The 22,183-nt window shown below is 38.4% G+C and overlaps 1 protein-coding gene across 4 annotated transcripts in view; it reads left to right on the top strand.

Moving 5' to 3' along the window:
- Nucleotides 1-22,183, top strand: part of BRD10 (bromodomain containing 10) — a 140,627-nt gene that overhangs the window by 53,543 nt on the left and 64,901 nt on the right. For all 4 annotated transcript variants that reach the window (XM_037036344.1, XM_037036343.1, XM_037036342.1 and 1 more), the window contains exon 3: nucleotides 17,345-18,762. In XM_037036344.1, coding sequence (XP_036892239.1) covers nucleotides 17,345-18,762 — 1,418 coding nt within the window. The remainder of the gene's footprint in view (nucleotides 1-17,344; nucleotides 18,763-22,183) is intronic.

Genomic DNA, 22,183 nt, shown 5'->3' with positions numbered 1-22,183 from the left:
GTGGTTGTCTCTCATGCACCCGCTACCCAGCACCTGGTCTGCAACCCAGGCATGTGCCCTGACAGGGAACTGAACTGATGACACTTTGGCTCACAGCCTATAATCAATCTACTGAGCTATACAAGCCAGGTCTTTGTTTCTTTATACATAATATATTTTATTTCTCTGACTGCTTTCAAGATTTGTTATTTATTACTAGTTTTAAGCAGTTAGATTGTAATATGACTTTAGTGTGGGCTTGCGTTTTTGTGTATGTTGATTATTTTGCTTGGAGTTAATGGTACCAAGGAGAGGGTTACAAAGAAGAACTGTATTGAAACATACCATCTTTTGAAGGACTGAGCTCAAGCAGCCTCACAGAGAGCAAGCCAGTGTAATAAATACTTTATCCCTCTCTGAGCAGTTACCAGGGCTTCCTTAACTGAACCCAAGAGAAGCCACTGAATGAGATTGCCTGTTGCTACAGATAAACTATATAGTGACAGGTAGAGCATAAATCTTGATGCAAACAAAATATTCAGTATAGATATCTTCACATTGATTACATCTAAAATTAACTGTGAAAACATGACCTTTCTTCCTGAAATTTACTGTAATGCTCCCTGTCTTGGTGAGTGGCACCATTGTCTGTTGATTATGCAGGTTAGGAACTTGAGATTCATTCATGGTACCTTCTTTTCTCTGACATAAAAATTAAATCCATCCCCAAATCCTCACAGTTTTATTTCCTAATTCTCTCTTGAATCTGCCCACTTCCTTCTCTTCATGCATCCATTTTCTTTATCTCTCACTTAGGCTATTGTTACTTTCTCTTAATTAGCTTAGGTGGCCATGCTTGCCTCATTTTAATCTATTTTTCTCATTAAAGATAGGGTGAACTTTTCCAAATGCAAATTTCATCACGCCACTTACCTATCCCATTACTTACTGTCTCCCCAAAACAATGCAAGTACAATGGACCCTTGAACAATATGGAGGTACCACCCCCACATGTGGTCAGAAATTCACGTGTATTCCCCCAAAATTTAACTACAGATAGTCAGTCTACTGTTGACCAGATGCCTTACCAATAAATTGAACAGTCAGTTAACACATATTTTATATGTTATATGTAATATATACTACATTCTTTTTTTAAAAATTTTAAAAATATTTTATTTATTTATCTTTAGAGAGGAAGAGAAGGAGAGAAGGAGAGAAATATCAATGTATGGTTGCCTCTCGTGAGTCCCCTGCTGGGAACTGGCCTTCAACCCAGGCATGTGGCCTGACTGGGAATCGAACCACGATCGTGTGGTTCGCAGGCCCGCACTCAATCCACTGAGCTACACCAGCCAGGGCTTTATACTACGTTCTTATAATATAGCAAGCTAGAGAAAAAAATTATAAGAGAAAAAATTTAAATGCTGTACTGTATTTATTGATATTGTAGGTTGACATAGTCTGTTTACAAAATGACTTATCTGTCAGTACCTACATCAATGTTGTCTTATATGATACAAAACACTGTAGGTGTTATACATATTCCTAACACCAGACAAGTGTTAATGTGATAATGTGAAAAAGAAATTCATATTTACTTACAGGTATTACAGTTTATACATTGATAACAAAGAAGCAGCAGTATGATTTTTTTATGGTAGCTTAGTGTAATTGATATGATTGCTTCATGGTACTAACAAATCTTCAGCAAACAAATACCATATTATCTTACTTTTAAGAGGAACCCAATGAACAAGACCAACAAAAAGCAAAATAGAACCAGAGGCATGGAAACAAGGAACAAAGTAACAGCGACCAGAGGGGAGGAAGGAGGAGTAAAAAAGGGGAAAGAAAGGGGAGGGTTTAGTCAGGAACAAGTATAAATAGTCCATGGACATGGACAACAGGTGGGGATCAACTGGGAGCAGGGGGTAGACAGTGCAGGGAAGAGCAATGAAGGAACATTGGGACAACTGTAATAGAACAACAGTAAAAAGTGAAGGAAGGAAAAAGGGTGGGATGTGAGGGAGGAAGGAAAGAAAGAAATCTCAAGAAAATGTTCCTATATTTGTATTGAAAAACATTTGCGTGTTAGTGGGCCCACACACTTCAAACCTTGTTCAACTGCACACATAAAAACTTTAAGGGCTGAATATAATTTTTTTTAAATATTTTATTTATTTATTTTTAGAGAGAGGGGAAGAGAAGGAGAAAGAGAGGGAGAGAAACATCAGTCTGTGGTTGCCTCTCAGGTGGCTCCCACTGGGGACCTGGCCTGCAACCCAGGCAGGTGCTCTGACTGGGAATTGAACCAGTGACCCTTTGGTTCACAGCCCGCACTCAATCCACCGAGCTATGCCAGCCAGGGCTGACTATAATTTTTTTAAAGGACAGAGAAGGAGGGGCAGAGAGAGAGAGAAATGTGAGAGAGAAACATTAATTGGTTGCCTTCTATACGTGCCTCAGGCAGGGATCAAATGCAACCTAGGCATGTGCCCTGACTGGAGACCTTTTTGGTGTACAGGATGATGCTCCAACCAACCTAGCCACCTGGCCAGGACTGAATATAATTTATAAAACCCTGCTTTCACTTTTTGGCCTCACCTTATCTCTCTAACCTCATATTTTTCTTTCCTTCCCTTTTTTTGTTATCCTAGCTGTTGTGGCCTTCTTCTCCCCTCTTCAGTGCAAAGGGATTGTTAAGTTTATGTACATCCATGTTTAGACTTCACATAAAAACACAGGTAAAATGTATCAAGAATGGTGGAACTTTTCTTTTAGCCTGTGTTCTCTAAATTTTCTAAAACAAGGATTTTTTTTATAAAGGAAAATATAAGAAGTATTAAAATTTGTGGTGGGACACATAGCTAATGCAACAGGCAGTTTTTAAAACGTCTTTTGAGTCTATCCCAAGATTTCTTTTGAGTCCTCAAAAGAAAAATGTGACATTTAGGCAGCAATATGTAGTATGATTCATGGGACTGCTAAATAAAGCTTCCTTTCCTTCTGTACAGTTTCCTTACCATGTATCAAAGTACCTAAAATCTTATCAGTCTGTCAATTCTGTTGATCTAGTACCCTTCTAAGAGTGAGTTAGAGACTAGCAGAGATTATTGATAATGTAAAATTGGACCTAGAAAGGGACTTGGAAATCATCATAAAGAAAGGTTCATTATTGAAAGATAGGGAAGGATGTAAAATCATTTGATTACTGTAATCGTGCTTGAGCCATGGGCATAGGCTTGAGTATGACTTGGTAGTTTTGCCATGTTCAGGTAAATGCTGATAGCACGGTAGGCATTCCTGAGGCTGATTGGTATAGAGAGGCACTACTAAATTAGGAGTCAGCAGCATTACAAGTCAAAGTTCTGGGATAATTGAGTGAAAGGGTTGGTTAATTTAAATAGTCTTGAATCTTCTTATGACAACACCGCATTCTGTTTGTGATGGTGACCTTGAGACGTTAAGGAAAGATTAAGTAATATTTTATATACTTTGTTTAATAAGCATGAAAGTACGTAATACATCTTAGATAAATTTTATAAACTGTACAATTGGTTATAATTGAAAGCTGGCTGTCATCAAGAAAATTATTGTTTATTTGTCCTGTCTGATGTGGCTCATTGAATTGAGCACCAGCCTGGGAACTAAAATGTTGCTGGTTTGATTCCCTGTCAGGGCATATTCCTGGGGCGTGCAAGAGGCAACAAGAAGCAAATGATTGATGGTTCTCTCCCTTACCCCCTCTCTTCCCTTCTCTCTAAAAACAAGTAAATAAAATCTTTAAAAAGAAAATTTCTGGAATATGACATTATTAAGTAACAGTTTTGATCATTAAAGTCTACTTTAGCAGTATTAAAAATATTGGATCTGTTCACTATTCTTTTTTGCAGAACTGGATTAACAGAATTAATGTGTGTTTTTTATACTCTTGTTCATATATTTGTATAAACTTAATTGGTATTTTATTGATTTGATAATCATGAATTAAAACAAAAGTGTTTTGTGAAATAAAGCTACGACTTATGATTGATTTGTATTCAGATTCCCTATAACATTAAATAGCAGTGACTTAATGAAGTAAATGTTCATCATTTGTGACCCAGCATTTTGAGCACTTTCCCTACATTTAAGTAATTTCCCATATTATAAGACCTGACTTACCAAAATTAATGCCAGAAAACTTATATTCTTATACCCACTTACAGCTTAAGGTAGAGACACATGGCCTGTCATATACTTCACACTTGAAATTGCATAGGAGCAACATGAGGTGTGAGCAAGCTAGGTTATCTTTTGGCACAAGTGGTGGGGAGCTCCTGATTGCTCTAAGTTTCTAGTATCAGAGGTCCCTAGTAGTGGTGGCAGTCTTGTTTTCCCTGGAAAAGATTCCATAGTGTGGTTGAGATTTATATCCTCATGTAAATAAGTAAGCTTCCTACTAATCTTTAAATAAATTTCTTTTCCTGTTTAACTAATCAGACAAGGTTTTTAAATTTTTTTTTGTTAACAAGAAGCTTGACTGAACATTTAACATGACTGGTTGATTATTCTAAAATACAGTATATCATATATTGCTTATTTTAGAAAAGGTAAATAAATGTGTTGCTTTCCTTTTTTGTGTTACTAACTTGCATGCATTGTATTGGTTCCTGAATTAATGGAGTATTTTGGATTAAAACTATTATGTATGTTTTGTAAATGCTTACAGGGTAGAATACGTGCTTTCACTATTCTACCTTTGTACCCTCAAAGGCTACTAAAGAAAGATGGTATAGCCTTACTTTAACTCACTTTTAAGTCTATGACTGAGAAACAGTCACCTTTAACTTTAAGCAATTCCTTCTAGTAATTATTTCCACATTTCTAAATATTGTACACACTTATGTTGCTCTTTCTTGCTTTGTCAGCTTGGCATTATCTGTTGACATTCATCAGTAAAAGATGAAGATTTCAGTTCTCTTACAATGAAATTTAGAACTTATATGCTCAATTTCTGTTTTGAATTTTTACCTCTTCTTCTTTTTTTAAACAATTGATCCTTTTTTTTAGATTATTTATTTATTTATCTTTAGAGGGGAAGGAAGGGAGAGAGAAGGAGAGAAATATCAATGTATGGTTGCCCCACGTGAGTCCCCTGCTGGGAACTGGCCTGCAACCCAGGCATGTGGCCTGACTGGGAATCGAACCACGATCATGTGGTTCGAAGGCCCATGCTCAATCCACTGAGCTACACCAGCCAGGGCTGAATTTTTATCTCTTCTGTCTTACGTATTGTTGTACATTAATAACTTAGTTCTGTCTCATTTTTACTCCGAAACTATTACTGTCTTTTTGTAATGTTTATCTACCCACATGATTAACAATTAACTTGTTTTCCAGTCCTTCCTGCATCTTAGAACTTCTTTCTGTGATCATTTTATTCTTTCTGAATGAAGTATATACTATAGAAATTTGGATAGTTTCTATTACTGTCTTCAGGGTCACTAATCTTTTTTCTGCCAAATCTAGTTTATAATTAGTCCCACAGAGTATATTTTCACTTCAGACATTGTAGTTTTCCTGTCTGAAAATTTGATTTGAGCCCTGGTGAGGTGGCTTGTTTAGAGTGCACCAAAAGGTTACAAGTTCAATTCCTGGTCAGAGCACAAACCTAGGTTGTGGGTTTGATCCCCAGTCTGTCGTGTATGTCAAGGCGCATATGGGAGGCAACCAATCGATATTTTTCACACTGAAATTTCTCTTTCTCTCTCTCTCTCTCTCTCTCTCTCTCTCAGTTCCTTTCCCCTTTCCTCTCTAAAATCAGTACACCTATTAGGTGTGAATTGATTTGGGTCTATTTTATATCTTTCATGTCTCTGTTTAACTTTTTGGCTGTATAGATTAGTTTCAGTGACTACTTTAATGGCCTTCTTTGCTAATCTAGCATTTGTTTCATTACTGGGTCAGTTTTCATTGATTGGTTTTTCTCTTCATTATGACACGAGTTTCTGCTTCACTATACACCTGGTAGTTCTGGTTTGGATGTCAAACATTTTTTTTATCTTGATGGATGCCAGGTAGTTTTATATTCCCATAAATCTTCTTGAGCTTTCTTCTGAAATGTAGTTCTTACTTGCAAACAGTTTGATCATTTTGAATATTTTATGATCTGTTACTTGGGTCCAGAGCAATGCTCTGCTCAGTCTAGGACTAATTATTCTCTGCAACCAAGGCACAACCTTCCTAAATATTTTACCCAAATTCCCATGCATTATGACTTTTTCCAGTATGGCTGGTAAGAGGAAACACTATGTTTTCTAATCTTAGGAATGTTTTTCTCCCATGTAGCCATGGGTTGTTTTTTACATGCATGTACTAATTAGTAAGCTGAATATTCATTTGAGAGGGACTATCAGGACATCTTCAGTGTTCTCACTTTACACAGCACAGTAGTCTTTGGTACTGTGTTCTGCATACTCTAGCTGCCTTTGTATCTCAATTGAGGAGGTCTGCTGGGCTCTCCTGGCCTTTCCCTCATTGTCTCCCTCCCTGCTGATAACTCTCCCTGTGATCTGCATTTCTGTGATACTGTTCCTGTTCTAGTTGTTTGCTTAGTTTGTTTTTATTTTTGTTTTTTAGATTCAATTGTTGATAGTTGTATGTTTGTTGTCATTTTAATGTTCATAGTTTAGATCTTCTTTTTCTTAGATAAGTATCTCTTAACATTTCATAGAAGAAGGGCTTGGTGATGATGAACGTTTTTAGCTTGACCTTATCTGGGAAGTACTTTATCTGTCCTATGATAGCTTTGCTGGATAAAGTAATGTTGGTTGTGGGTCTTTGCTTTTCATGACTTTAAACACTTCTTTCCAGCCCCTTCTTGCCTGTAAGGTTTCTTTTAAGAAATCAACTATTTTTCTTATGAGCACTCCTTGTTACATAACTGCCTCCTTTTTCTCTTGCTGCTTTAAAGATTCTCTGTTTATCTTTAATCTGGGGTAATTTAATTATAATGTGTCTTGGTGTGTTCCTCCCTGGGTCCAACTTCTAGGGACTCTCTGAGCTTCCTAGACTTTCATGTCTAGTTCCTTCACAGGCTGGAGAAGCTTTCCTTCTCCTTCATTATTTATTCAAATAAGTTTTTAATTTCTTACTCTTCCTCTTCTCCTTCTGGCACCCCTATTATTTGAATGTTGAAATGTGTAACATTGTTCCAGGGGTTCCAAAGTCTCTCATTTTTTTTGAATCCTTGTTTATTCATTCTGTTTTGCTTGGCTGCTTATTTTTTCCTTTTGTTCCAAATCCTTTTTTTGAGTCCCAGTTTCCTTCCCTTCACTGTTTACCTGTATGTTTTTCTTTATTTTACTTTGTATAGCCCTCACTTCTTCCTTTAATTTGTGGCTATACTTAATGATTTCTATTAGTTTCTTGATTACCACTGTTTTGAACTCTGCATCTGATAGGTTGTCTGTCTCCTTGTCACTTAGTTCTTCTGGAGTTTTTATACATTCTTTCATTTGGGCCGTATTTCTTTGTCTTAGTGTACCTCTTACATTGTAAGGGACATAGGCTTAGGTATTCACCATGGCAGGACAACCCACTTCACTGGATTTTGGTACTGTATGTGGGGCAGGGGTCAGAGAAGGAACAATGCCTCTTGTTTGGGTCACCCTGCTTTTAGTCACTTCCCTCGCTTCCCACAAGTAGATTGTACCCTTTCAAATGCTCCTTCCTGGGTGAATGGGCTTGTGTGAGTTCTAGGATCTTGTAGGTCCCTGCAATGGACTCTTCTGTGAGACTGGGAGTTTCTCCGGCTGCTGGAAACCCCGCAGGGTTTTACTGTCAGAGGTTTTGAGAGTCTAATTTCCTGTGCTGGAACTCTGGGTTGCGCATTCTGTCTTGGTCCCCGGTTGTTCCTCCTGGCTTATCTGCTCGGGAATATGGGGTATCCCAGTCCTCCAGCTACTACCTTGCCCTCCCAGTCTGTCAGCCACTGCTTGGTTGCACATCTTCAATGCCCCAGCTCCCCATCTCTGCCTCTCCTACCAGTCTGGAATCATGTTTCTTCTTTAACCCTTTGATTGTCCGACTTCCATACAATTTGATTTTCTGGTAGTTCTGTTTGTTTTTGTTTTTATTTTTATTTTTTTAAAGATTTTATTTTCGCCCTGGCTGGTGTAGCTCAGTGGATTGAGCGCGGACCTGCGAACTAGACGATCGCGGTTCGATTCCCAGTCAGGGCACATGCCTGGGTTGCAGGCCAGTTCCCTGCAGGCCAACTCCCAGCAGGGGACGCACGAAAGGCAACCATACATTGATGTTTCTCTCCCTCTCTCCTTCCCTTCCCCTCGAAAGATAAATAAATAAAATATTTTAAAAAAAAGATTTTATTTTTACTGAGAGGGGAATGGAGGGAGAAGGAGTGTGAGGAAAAACTCAATGTGTGATTGCCTCTCACAATCTCGTATGTTTCTTTTAAGCTCTCTCGGCATAAAGTTGCTCATAATATCCTTACATCATTTATATCTATAGGATATGCCCATTTTCATTTCTGGTATTTGTGTGTGTGTGTGTGTGTGTGTGTGTGTGTGTATTTTCTAGATTAATACTGCCAAGGGGCTTTCATTTTTATTAATATTCATAAAGATCCAACTTTTGAATTCTGTTCATTTTCTATTGTATATTGTTTTCTAGCTCATTGATTTCTGCTCTTTTTTAATTTTCTTTCATCTTATTTTCCATCACCATTTATTCCCCCATACTCTCTTCCGCCTCCACCATCCCCGACCCCTGCAGCCATCACACTATTGCCCATACCCATGAGTTCTTTTTCTTTTTATGCTCTTTATTGTCATCTTTTCATTTTGGGGATTTGATTTGCTGTTTCATTTTTTTACAATATATTTTATTGATTATGCCATTACAGTTGTCCCATTGCCCCCCTTCACTCCCCTCCACCCTACGCACCCCTCCCCATCCATTCCCCCCTTTTTTGTTCATGTCCATGTGTCACAAGTTCTTTAGATTCTGTCTTTCCTATAGTATTCCTGCCCCCCCTGTCTATTTTCTACCTACCGTCTGTGCTACTTATTCTCTGTACCTTCTCCCGCCTTCTCCTCCCATTTCCCTGCTGCTAACCCTCCATGTGATCTCCATTTCTATGTTTCTACTCCTGATCTATCTGTCCTCTTAGTTTGCTTTTGTTTTAGGTGTGGTTGTTAATAACTGTGAGTTTGCTGTCCTTTCACTGTTCAGATTCTTTATCTTCTTTTTCTTAGATAAGCCCCTTTAACATTTCATATAATAAGGGCTTGGTGATGATGAACTCTTTGAATTTGACCTTATCTGAGAAGCACTTTATCTGCCCTTCCATTCTAAATGAAAGCTTTGCTGGATAGAGCAATCTTGGATGTAGGTCTTTGGATTTCATGACTTGGAATACTTCTTTCCAGCCCCTTCTTGCCTGTAAGGTCTCTTTGGAGAAATCAGCTGATAGTCTGATGGGCACTCCTTTGTAGGTGGCCGTCGTCCCCTTATCTCTTGCTGCTTCTAGGATTCTCTCCTTCATTTTCATCTTGGCTAATGTAATTATGATGTGCCTTGGTGTGTTCCTTCTTGGGTCCAACTTCTTTGGGACTCTGAGCTTCCTGGACTTCCTGGAAGACTATTTCCTTTGCCAGACTCAGGAAGTTCTCCTTTATTATTTGTTCAGATAAGTTTTCCACTCGTGGCTGTTCCTCTTCCCCTTCTGGTGCCCCTATAATTTGGATGTTGGAACGTTTCAAGATGTCCTGGAGGTTCCTAAGCCTCTCCTCATTTTTTTGAATTCTTGTTTCTTCATTCTTTTCTGTTTGGTGGTTTCTTTCTTCCTTCTGGTCCACTCCTTTGATCTGAGTCCCAGTTTCCTTTCCATCACTATTGGTTTCCTGTGCATTTCCCTTAATTTCAATTAGTTTAGCCTCCATATGTTCCTCTAATTTGTGGCTAAAATCAACCAATTCTGGGCCCTGGCTGGTATAGCTCAGTGGATTGAGCGCGGACATGCGAACCAGAGGATCGCGGTTCGATTCCCAGTCAGGGCACATGCCTGGGTTGTAGTACAGTTCCCTGCAGGCCAACTCCCAGCAGGGGACGCACAAAAAGGCAACCATACATTGATGTTTCTCTCCCTCTCTCCTTCCCCTCTAAAGATAAATAAATAAAATCTTAAAAAAAAATAAATAAATAAAAAATCAACCAATTCTGTGAGCATCCTGATCACCAGTATTTTGAACTGTGCATCTGAAAGGTTGGCTGTTTCTTGGTCACTTAGAATTATAGGCTCTGGGGCTTTGAGCTGTTCTTGAGTCATAATGTTCGATCTGTTCCCACCTGTTATGTATGAGGGGTGGAGCCTTAGATGTTCACCAGGGCCAGGCGACCTAGTCACTGGGTTGTGACCCTGTATGTGGGGGCAGAGTCAGATAGGGGGGAAAATTGGTGCTTTGCTCCGCTCTCTCTCAGATTTCTGTCCCCTCTGCGGCTTCCCACAGGCAAATTGGGCCCCTCTGGTGCTGGTTCCCAGGTGTGTGGGCCCGTGCACTCTCCAGGACCCTGTGGGTCTCTCCAACGAACTCTCTGTGAGCCTGGGAGGCTCTCCCGGCCCCTCGACCCCGAGGAAGTCTGGATTTCCCCGAGGAAATCCAGTTCGTGATTTCAGGCTCCAATTCCTGTGTCTGGGGGCCCTAGCCTGAGCAGTCTGTCTCACTGTTGACTCCTTCGCTTGGTTTACCTGCATGCGAATGTGTGACCGTGCTCAGCCAGCCACCCTGCACCCTCACTAGGTCTGCCCGTTGCCACCCCACACCTGGGATCCACCAACCGCCTCCTCCTCCGCTCCTGGGTCGGTTGGACCAAACGATCTTTCCAGCCCGACCCCACTCCACCGCTGACTCCATCCCTCTTACTGGTCTGGCTGAGTGGTTTATTGTTGTCGGAAGGACTTCCATACAGTTCAGTTTTCACTGTTTTGGCTGTGTTTTTGTTACTAAATCTTCGCTGCTTTTAAATTTAGTTGTGGGAGGGGACACAATGTTTCCACCTACGCCTCCATCTTGGCCGGAAGTCCTGATTTGCTGTTTCTTTTGTAGTTTGTTTTCTTTTAACAAGCATATATATTTGATTTTCCTTTTCCTATTAACTAAGTATACTTTTTTAATCTATAAATTTCCCTCATAATATGGTTTTGTCTGCATCTCACCACATTTGATTATTATATTACTCTTTTATGTTTTCATCTCCACTAATTTGACTATCACGTATATTATTTTAGTAGCTACTCTAGAAATTTTCACATGCATAATTAACTTATAAAATCCTAAAATTAGTATTTTTGTCCTCTTTCTCATTAATACAAGGAGAATAGAACAGTTACCTTGAGTCACTTTTCATCCAGCTTATTTGCTGTTTTTATAATGTATTTTAATCTTATCTTGTTTCAAAGCCCACTGCAGACAGAGGCACTTTTTTCAAGGGACCAAGCATAAGTTTTCCATTTGAAGACACTTCTCCTGTGCTTGGGCAAAGGGAGGGTGGTACAGACTGGAAGTGCCTGAGGAGAGTCTAGGGTTGGAGACATTGAGAGAAGTGGGGCAGTGGCTGCACAGATCCCTGTACAAGGTTATCACCTGATACCATAGCAGTCATTTTTCTTGAGAAGTGTAAGCCAAGGGAATCAGCCTGGGGAAAAGCAGTTACCCCACCTTCTGGGGTACCCTTTGCCTCACTGTCTGGAATCCCACTCACCCTCCTGTGCATCTTAACCCATTCTGAAGAGACAGCAAAATAGGCACACTGAGGGGTCAGAGACTGCCTTTGGGACATGGTCATTCCCTACACTTTCCCAGGAACAGGAATGGCATTTTCCCCTCATGGAGAGCTGATAGAAACGCCCTCCTGGTTTCTGGCAGACCCAAACTCTGGGTCTCTTGAGGCTCCACCTGTTTGCCTACTAAGGGCTCTACCTGGCTGGGTTCATGGAAATAATTTAGAAAAGACACAGACCTGTGGGTCTGGGGCAGAGGATCATACCCACTAACTTCCCTGAAGTCCAAATGGTACCTCCCTCTCATGAGAGATCCCGAGATCCCAACCTCCTGCGTCTGCCAGAAGCCCTTTCAGAAACAGCCGTTTCAGTGACTAAGACTGACTGCTTGAGAGCAGGCAGAGGCAGGCAGAGGTAGATCCTGCCTTGGAACATTTACTGACATACCCCATGCCCTGTGCTGGTAAAAGATAGCCTTGGAGCACAGCTTGGCCTCTCTCATGTGCAGCTCAGCCAGGTGGAGACAGCCACAAGCTGTGGATTGCTTATAGCTTCCAAAGGCTACTGAGGGCCAGAGGTGGCCCTCCTTTGTACGTGGCTGTCCCCTTATCTCTTGCTGCTTCTAGGATCCTTTCCTTCATTTTAATCTTGGCTAATGTAATTATGATGTGCCTTGGTGTGTTCCTCCTTGGGTCCACCTTCTTTGGGACTCTCTGAGCTTCCTGGACTTCCTGGAAGTCTATTTCCTTTGCCAGATTGGGGAAGTTCTCCTTTATTATTTGTTCAAATAAGTTTTCTACTTGTTGCTCTTTCTCTTTCTAGTCTGGTACTCGTATAATTTAGAAGTTGGAATGTTTAAAGAGGTCCTGGAGGTTCCTAAGCCTCTCCTTATTTATTTGAGTTCTTGTTTCTTCATTCTTTTCTGTTTGATTGTTGCTTCCTTCTGGTCCACTCTATTGATTTGAGCCCCAGTTTTGTTTCCATCACTATTGGTTCCCTGTGCATTTTCCTTCATTTCACTTAGCATAGCCTTCATTTGTTCATCTAATTTGTGACCAAATTCAACCAATTCTGTGAGCATCCTGATCAGTAGTGCTTTGAACTGTGCATCTGATAGGTTGGCTATCCCTTGGTTGCTTAAAAGTATTGGCTCTGGGGCTTTGATCTGTTCTTCCATTTGGGCCATTTGGGGGGGGGTCTTGTCACATCTATTACGTCTGAGGGGCAGAGCCTTAGGTGTTCACTAGGGTTGGGCAACCCACCTCGCTGGGTTATTTGGGTGCGGGATCTGAGAGGGAGCAGCAAAGCGTGTTCCCCTCTGCACATCCCCTCTGCACATCCCTCAAGCAAACTGGGCCCTTCTGGTGTTAATTTCCATGTGGGTGGGCTTGTATACGTTCTAGGACTCTGTGGGTCTCTCCAATGAACTCTCCTGTGAGGCTGGAAGTCTCTCCCAGCACCTCAACCCCCACAGGTGTTTTCAGTCAGTGTTTTGAGGCTTTATTTTGGGGCACTGGGACCCTGGTTTGCATGGTCCATCTCGCTCCCCAGTTTTGCCTGGTTTATCTGTGTGCGAATGTGGGGCCTCCCGATCAGCCAGCCCCCTTTTGCAGTGTCTGGCTTCACAATCGCCACTTTTGCCTCCCTACGCCAGCCGCAACTTGCGTGCCCCATGCCACTGCTTTTTTTGCCGGGACCCCTCTCTACACGGCTGCCCGACTCAGCCCTTCCTACCAGTGTGGATGAATGTGTCTGTTTAAACTCCTTGGTTTTTGGACTTCCGTGCAGTTCAATTTTCTGTCAGTTCTGGATGTTATTTTGTTTCTGAATTGTTGCCCTTATTTTCGTTGTGTGAAGAGGCACAGTGTGTCTTCCTACACGTCCATTTTGGTTGGATGTCTCCCCCCAAATTTTGTATGCGTAATTTCTTTTTTTAAAATAATTTTATTTATTCTTTTTTTAGATTTTATTTATCTTTAGAAGAGAAGAGGAAGAAAGAGGGAGAGAAATATCAATGTATGGTTGCTTCTCATGTGTCCCCTGCTGGGAACTGACCCTTGCTGGGAACTGGTTTGCAACCCAGGCATGTGCCCTGGCTGGGAATCAAACCACAATCCTTTAGTTTGCAGCCCCGTGCTCAATCCACTGAGCTACACCAGCCAGGGCCATGTAATTTCTTTTTGATACAGATTTAGGGGAATAAAATTCATACACCATACAATTCAACTATTTAAAATGTTAAAATCAGGTTCTGGCCAACATGGAGGCGTAGGTAGATATGCTTCACTTCCTTACACAAGCAAAAGAAGGGTAACAACCAAATTAAAATAAAAGTCAACAAGAACTGCCAGAAGATCAAATTGTATGGAAGTCGAACAACCAAGGGTTTAAAGAAGAAACATCAAGACTGGTAGAAGGGGCAGAGGAGGCCCACCACAAGGCAGCAGCTGGTGGTCTGGGGCAAGCAAAGGAGGTGGCTGGCAGACCAGAATATCCTACATTCGCTTGAGAATAAGCCGGGAGGAACATTGGGGAGCGAGACAGACTATGCAACCCTGAGTTCCAGTGCAGGAAACTAAATCCTTAAAACCTCTGACTGTAAATATCTGTGGAGGCTGCAGCAGCAGTAGAAACTCCCAGTCTCACAGGAGAGTCCACTGGAAGGGCCCACAGAATCCTAGAAGTCACACAAGCCCACCCACCTGGGAATCAGTACCTGAAAGGGCACAATCTGCTTGTGGGAGCAAGGGAAGTGACAGAAAGTGGGGTGAGAGCAGAGTAAGCTAACAAGCAGCTTTGTTCCCTTTCTGAGCTTTCCCCCACATACAGCACCACAACTCAGCCAAGTGAATTATCCTGCCCTGGTGATTACTTAAGGCTCTTCCCATTACAACATAATGTCTGTGCTTAGGCAAACAAATGTGGCCCAAATGAAAGAACACATCAAAACTCCAGAAAAAGAACTAAGTGATGAGGAGATAGCCAAGCTATCAAATGCAGAGTTCAAAACCCTGGTAATCAGGATGCTCACAAAAATGATTGAGTATGGTTGCAAAATAAAGGTAGAAATGAATGCCATACAAATAAAAAAGTGAAATAAAAAAAAATATGCAGGGAACCAACAGTGAAGGGAAAGAAACTGGGACTCAAATCAAGGATTTGGAACAAATGGAAGAAATAAACATCGAAGTGGAACAGCGTGAAGAAACAAATATTCAAAAAAAATGAGAGACTGAGGAACCTGTAGAACAATATTAAACATTCTGGCATCCAAATCATAGGTATGCCAGAAAGAGAAGAAGCAGCGCAAGAAATTGAAAACTTATTTGAAAAAATAATGAAGGAAACCTCCCCCAGTCTGGCAAAAGATAGACTTCCAGGAAGTCCAAGAAGCTCAGAGTATCCTAAAGAAATTGGATCCAAGAAGAAACACACCAAGACACATCATAATTACATTACCCAAGATGAAAGATAAGGAAAGAATCTTAAAAGCAGCAAGAGAGAAGGAGACAGTTACTCCCTAAGACTTTCATTTGATTTCTCAAACCTTGCAGACAAGAAGGGGCTGGAAAGAAGTACTCAAAGTTATGAAAGTCAAGGACCTACATCCAAGATTACTCTATCCAGCAAAGCTATGATTTAGAATGGAAGAACAGATAAAGTGCTTCCCAGATAAGGTAAAGGAGTTCATTACCATCAAGTCTTTAGCATATGAAATGTTAAAGGGACTTATCTAAGAAAAAGAAGATCAAAACTATGAACAGTAAATGACAACAAACTCACAACTATCAACAACTGAACCTAAAAAACAAGAACAAACTAAGTAAACAACTAGAACAGAAACATCATCACAGAAATGGAGATCACATGATGGGTTATCAGTGGTGGGGGAGAATGGGGGGGGAGGTACAGGGGATAAGAAGCATAAATGGTAGGTACAAAATTGACAGGGAGAGGTTAAGAATAACATAGGAAATGGAGAAGCTGAAGAACTCATAAGTACAGTCCATGGACATGAACCTAAGGGGTGGGGGATATTGGATGGAGGGTTGCATGCCAGAGGAGGCTAAACAGGAGAAAAAATGGGACAACTGTAATAGCATAATCAATAAAATATACTATAAAATAAATGTAAAAATAAGTTATTCTTAGTATAGTCACAGAGTTGTGCCACCATCACTGCAGTCAATTTTAGAACGTTTCATCACCCTGCAAAGAAAGATGTGAACTGTGAAAACTGTTTTCTCTGGTATCCCCAATCCTAAGAAACCACTATTCTACTTTTTGTTTCTGTAGATTTGTGAACATTTCATAGAAATAAAATTACATAATATGTGGACTTGCATAGATGACTTCTTTCAGTTAGTATGTTATCAAGTCATCAAGACTTGATAACATATGTTATCATGTTATCAAGATTAATTCATGTTGTAGTATTTATCAGCACTTCATTTGCTTTATTGCCAAATAGTATTCTACTTTATGGATATGCCACATTTTATTCATTCAGGACCTGATGGATGGAGCATTTGGAGTGCTTCCATTCTTTAGCTATTATTAGTAATGCTGCTATGAACATTTACACACAGGCTTTTCTGTGGGCATGAATTTTTCAGTTCTTTTGGGTTATAAACCTAGAAGTGGAATTATTGGATCACATGGTAACACTGTTTAAACTTCTGAGAAACTTGAACACCTTTCCAAGTCAATTGTTACCTTTACAGTGTATGAAGTTTCCAATTTATCCACCCTTTTACCAATACTTGCTATCTCTTATAATACTCATCTTAGTGCATTTATCTTATTGTGGTTTTGATGTACATTCCTCTAGTGGGTAACAATGTTGAGCATCTTTTCATGTAGCTTGTTCATTTGCATACCCTCTTGGGAGAAATGTCTGTTGAAATCCTTTGCCCGTTTTTTAATCTATTTATGTCAACCTAGGAGGCATTTATTTTTTATATGCTATCATGTCATTGTTCATTGTGTACATATTTTTATTATTGCTATTGTTTATTATGTACTGTGCTGTGTCCTGATATTTTTGTATTTATACATGTTATTCATAATTTTAATTTTAAGGCTATATAGTACAGCCATCTTATTTTCCAGTTGTGTAATACAACTTCTTTCTTGTTTTGTTAACACTGACAACACACAAATTCTTGCTTGTGTTGAATTATTTTCTTAGCATAACTTTCTAGGAGTGAAATTATAAGCTCAAAGGACATAAGCACCTCCTATATGATGTCACATTATTTCTAAAGAGCACTAAACTGCTTTTGTTTGATAAACATGCTTTAAATTTTTTCATTTATTTTGAAGTTGATACACATTTTAAGAATTGCACTTTGAGTGGCAGTATTGTTAATCCTCTACAATAAAACTCATGATCAACTTAAATGTGTATAATTTCATCTAAAAAATTGGTACATCTAATGAGATACTTTGTACTGATACTGAACACTGGACAGCCAGTTGCCCAGTTGAGTAAAGATAAACATGACATATTTAAGTTTATTGTTTTATGTCATTCTCTACTTTAAACAATAATATATTTTGTTAAATTTTCTTTAGGCTTCGGGAGCAGGAGAGAAAAGAAGCAGAAGAAGCTAGTCAAAAGGAAATGGAAGAATGGGAAAGAAAACTTCTAGCTCAAGCAGCACCAACTTGTATGGAGACCATGTGGGAAATTCCAGCTATTGGACATTTCCTTTGTTTAGCCCAGCAAATTCTAAATTTGCCAGAAATAGTCTTTTACGAATTGGAACGTTGTCTTCTGATGCCTCAGTGTAATGCTTTTTTATCTAAAATAATGACTTCTCTGTTAAGTCCTCCTCATCGCAGACCTACCTTACATCGAAGACCTACTTTGCCTTACAGGACCTGGGAGGCAGCACTGAGACAGAAAGTACAGCAGTGGTACACTGCTGTAGGGCAGACTGAAAATCCGAATAGCTGTGCCGAGAAACTTGGGCTGTGTCCTCAGTTTTTCAAAGTTCTTGGAGAAGTTAGTCCATTGGAAGAAAAACCTTTTCACGAACTACCTTTCCAACAAAAAGTGTGGTTACTTAAGGGTCTTTGTGATTTTGTGTATGAAACACAAAAAGAAGTTCAAGATGCTGTACTTGGACAGCCTATTCATGAATGCAGGGAAGTTATCCTTGGTTATGATTATTTGGAGAATGCTTATGTACATTTTCCACAGTTCTGTGGTGCAGATGTACGGATTTATAAGCAAAGACCTTTTCAGGCCCCCGAATTTCCAATTCCACCCATTAAAATACAAAGAGTACCTCGGATTAAACTGGAGAAGTTGAAGTGTGACTATTTTAGTACAACTAATGGAGACCATAGGTGTAGTAGAGAAGGCCTGCCTTCTGCCTTCAAGAAAGAACAAGAAATTAATTTTGATCCAACTTGCTGCCCTGCTAAAATGAACTTGGATAATCATGACATCCCAGTTGAAGTGGAAGTGAAATCCAACTGTGAAATTAGAATTCATAGGCCCTGTGAAATTAAGAAAACTGATTGTTGTAAAGAAAATTTAGAGAAACCAGGGAGTCCAGGGGAAGTTACTGGCTTTGGAGAACCTCTTAGTCCAGGTGAAATAAGGTTTATAGAAAATCATGAAAGATATGGTGAAGCTTCCAGAGTAAAGCCTGAACCCAGTCCATTAAAAGAAAATGCTCTAAAGTCTTGCCAAATACATGTAAATGGAAGTCACGGAGATCATCCAGAAATTAACTGCCACAAAGTTGTAAGGGATATTCTATTAGAGCAGTCACTGCAGAGCCACAAGAAACTCAAGCTAACTAAAATGAGAGCAAAAAAGAAGAAAAAGAAAAAAAAGAAATTAAAAGATGTCTTGAGTGAAAACTTACAGAGAAAGCGTGAAGGTCTTCATTCTCTTGCATTCAAGTCTTACAAACCTGAGATCCAGAATAAGTTATTGATCATCAAAAAGAAAGCAAAACACAAGAAGCACAAATCTGGTAAGCTAACACAAATGGGTGAGATTTATATTTAAGTTTTTTTCCTTTGGTCATTATTAACAGAATGAAATGCACATAGATGTACTTGTGCATGCATGCATGTGTATGTGTGTATAAAAGTCAAGTTTTATTTCATTCCCCATGACTAAAATCCAGAGCAGAAGAGATTCTATTACTAACAACAACAACAACAACAAAAACTGCTGGTACAATGCATTTTAATTTAATTCTCAGCTGAAAACCTTTGGACACTATGTGTTTACATTTCTTTGGATCGATATCTCCATAAGTGTTGCTTTCCATCACTGATGAGAAGTGATTTTTCACCTTGGTTAAGGGCAGGGCAGTGCAATGGGAAAAAAAAACACCTATCAGGAGAGAGCATTCCCAGAACTAAAGTTCATAGCAACTAGCCTCTTAAAACAAGGCGAGTGAGATTATCTTCCTGGGTCTGAGTGTTTTCCCACGTCATGCATTTTTCAGCACTCTGTTTCAGTATGTATTTGTATATCCAGGAAGATGTTATAAAATAGAAGGAAAGAGCTATATCAACTAGTAAGACATGAATCATAATTTTATAAAAGGATTTGTGAGTTTGTCTTTCACGGAACTTAAATAATATATTTGTCACAAGCCTATTTAAACAGTAAAACAAAAAATACCTATAAATAAAGTAAATACAGTGGTTGGTCACTCTGTTTCTTAATTACTCAGGTGCTTTTGATTTTCTTATTCTTAGCCTTTTAATCAGTTCAAATGTCTCATTTAAAAGCAGATAATTGATTTTATTAACCCTAATAAAAAGCTCCTGACTGAGAAAAACGTTAATAGTGTACTAAAATAAGTTGTATACTAAAATAATGTTTATCATCATTATTTGTGAATTTCAGTTTTCATTACTTCCCTCAGTAACACAGATATTTAAGATTTGGCAGTAATTTGATAATGAGTTAGCAAATGAGGGAGTGAATTTAGTTTAGCTGCTGTAGTAGCTATTATACCTTAGTTATTTAAATCATTAAATACAATTAAATGTACTTTTAAGTGTATATGTAGTGTATCATTGATAAAGTAGTAGTATAAAATTTATTTTCAAGAACAGGCTTAATTTGTTGAACTGAAAACTGTAAAGTGGTCCACATTGATCCAAGCAATAAAAAGCTATAATATTTAACTTTCAGAAATAAACTTTTTAAATTTACAGGTAATCTATTAGGCCATGTAAATTTAATTTGATTGATTTGGCAAGTTTTCTGAAATGTTAGTCTTTGAAATATTAAATAATGGTTATAAATTTGAAAACTTTTCTAATTCCGAAGTATATAGTATTACTTTATTAACACCATTATTTCCTAAAACCTTTTATTAAGTGTTTATTTATGACCTACTATTCATGTGTTCAAAGTCAATTATGAATTAAAGTGGTTTATAAAGTAAAATTATTATTGATGTAGCAGAATAAAAATATTAATTGCTATGGATTAGATTAAAATGAATTTATATTGTAACCAAGTAAAGTGTTGCTACATTTTTTAAATATAAGTATAGAATGTAAATCAGAGAGGAAATTTATGGTAGTTTCAAGTCCAGTTCTAGATTAGTGAATGAAAAAAGTCAGAAGCAAATTCAGCTTTTACATGTGTACCCTCTCTGTGCCTATTTAGTTTAGGAGAAAAGGACTACAGGCATGAAACAGAGGAAAATAACCTACTTGCCTATATACTTTCTCATTTTTATCTTCAGAGCAAATTTTAGAAAGTCAGCCTTCAGTGACAAAAATACTTGAATCTGGCAAGTACAGTCTCTCTGTCCGTTGTTAGCACTGGGTAAGCATAGGCCAATTCTCTTTCTTTATCAGATACTGAACTTACTGTCATTACAGTGTCACATAAAATGTTATAATAACAACAAAACAGTTGTTTTACATCATTTTATCCTAACCTTTATTAGGCATGAGACATTGTGTGGCCTTTTATAGTTAGTTTTGGACATACTCTTAATTCAAGATGTATGTATTTCCTTTTTCTTTTTTGAGAGTGAGTTCCATTGTCACAAGTTTGAGAGCTGTTCCTCTTACAGATTATAGATTCACATTGCACGTTAGTTCAGGTCCACAATGCATTTTATGAAACTCTTGTACCATATATGTTTTGGAATTCAGAAATCTTCAGATTTTCGAAGGGTGTCAGTAATGTATATACTGTTTATTAAATAACATCCTCAGTGGAGCTTGGGGCAGCCTCTGTAATCATATACATAAATTCTACAGGAAAAAAAATGTGTGAATAGTCAGATCAAATAGAAACCTCCTAGTAGTTCAGGTCAGATTTTGCTACCATATCAATTATTTTTTAAAACCTTAGTTTTCAGAATCTTTTAGATTTTAGAATTGTGGGTACCTAATTGAGTATGTTAAGCACTTTGGAAAGTCTTTGAAAAAAACTGTTTAGTTTTCTTTAACTTAGTATTTTTCAATTTTATTTGAATACAGAGCCCCTTTTTTCCCCCAAATAATAGTGTTGCGTAGAATATCCTTTGAGATAAGCTGTGTCATTCATGACCGATTTGTGAACCATAATTTAGAGTGTACTAAATTCTACTTGTGGTTAATCTGGTCCCTTTTATGTTTTAATTTTTGGTTTCATCTCCAAATTTATTAAGTCTTTTTATTATAACAGGAGATAATTTTTGGTAGAAGGCACAAAGACAGATAGATTGGTTGAAAATGTTAAGATAATTTTAATGTACTACAAGGCAGTTTTGCAACTTACAAGTATTTTTATCTGTTTTTTAGAATTGGAGTTTTCTTCCTGCTTTTTAAAATTTTGAATTCACTTTTTAGTTATTTAAGCATATTTTTTACTCTTAGAAACACTGTAAAATAGAAAACCATTGACATTTTCCTTAATGTGTACATACTTACATCACCAGATACTTCTCCTTTATATAATACTCATTTATAACATTTATTCATAACAGTTACACTTATTTCTAGGTTATTTTGGTTATAATCTCCCCTCTGTACTGTAACATTCATTTTTTTAGACTTGATTAAAATTAAGTTTAACAATTAACATAGCAGTAAATCTGAAAGGATAGTAAGTTGTCAGCGAAAGTGCTTTTGAAAAGGCAAGCATTGTTTTATATAAATGAGAAAGATTAGAGAATATTTATATACCAGCTGCAAAAATATGTGGTTAAACTTATTTTTAATATGTATCTTGTCATCATAGAGTTGATTTTAGGGTTGAGTCGACTTTCTGAAAAGGCAGTTTCCTGTAATAGTCAAAAGTTTACTTAATATAAACCTTGGACAGACCATTAATTAGTAACTTTGACACCATTAGTTTGGGTTATAATGTGCTATATTTGTTAGAGTCTTTATTACGGAGATCAGTGTTTTATGGCTTAAAGTTGTAAA

The sequence above is a fragment of the Sturnira hondurensis genome, unplaced genomic scaffold, assembly GCF_014824575.4.
Source record: "Sturnira hondurensis isolate 20B ecotype Veracruz unplaced genomic scaffold, ASM1482457v3 Scaffold0022824, whole genome shotgun sequence".
Classification (NCBI taxonomy): domain Eukaryota; kingdom Metazoa; phylum Chordata; class Mammalia; order Chiroptera; family Phyllostomidae; genus Sturnira; species Sturnira hondurensis.
Note: the sequence above shows the minus strand (reverse complement) of the source record. Positions and strands in the feature narration are given on the sequence as shown.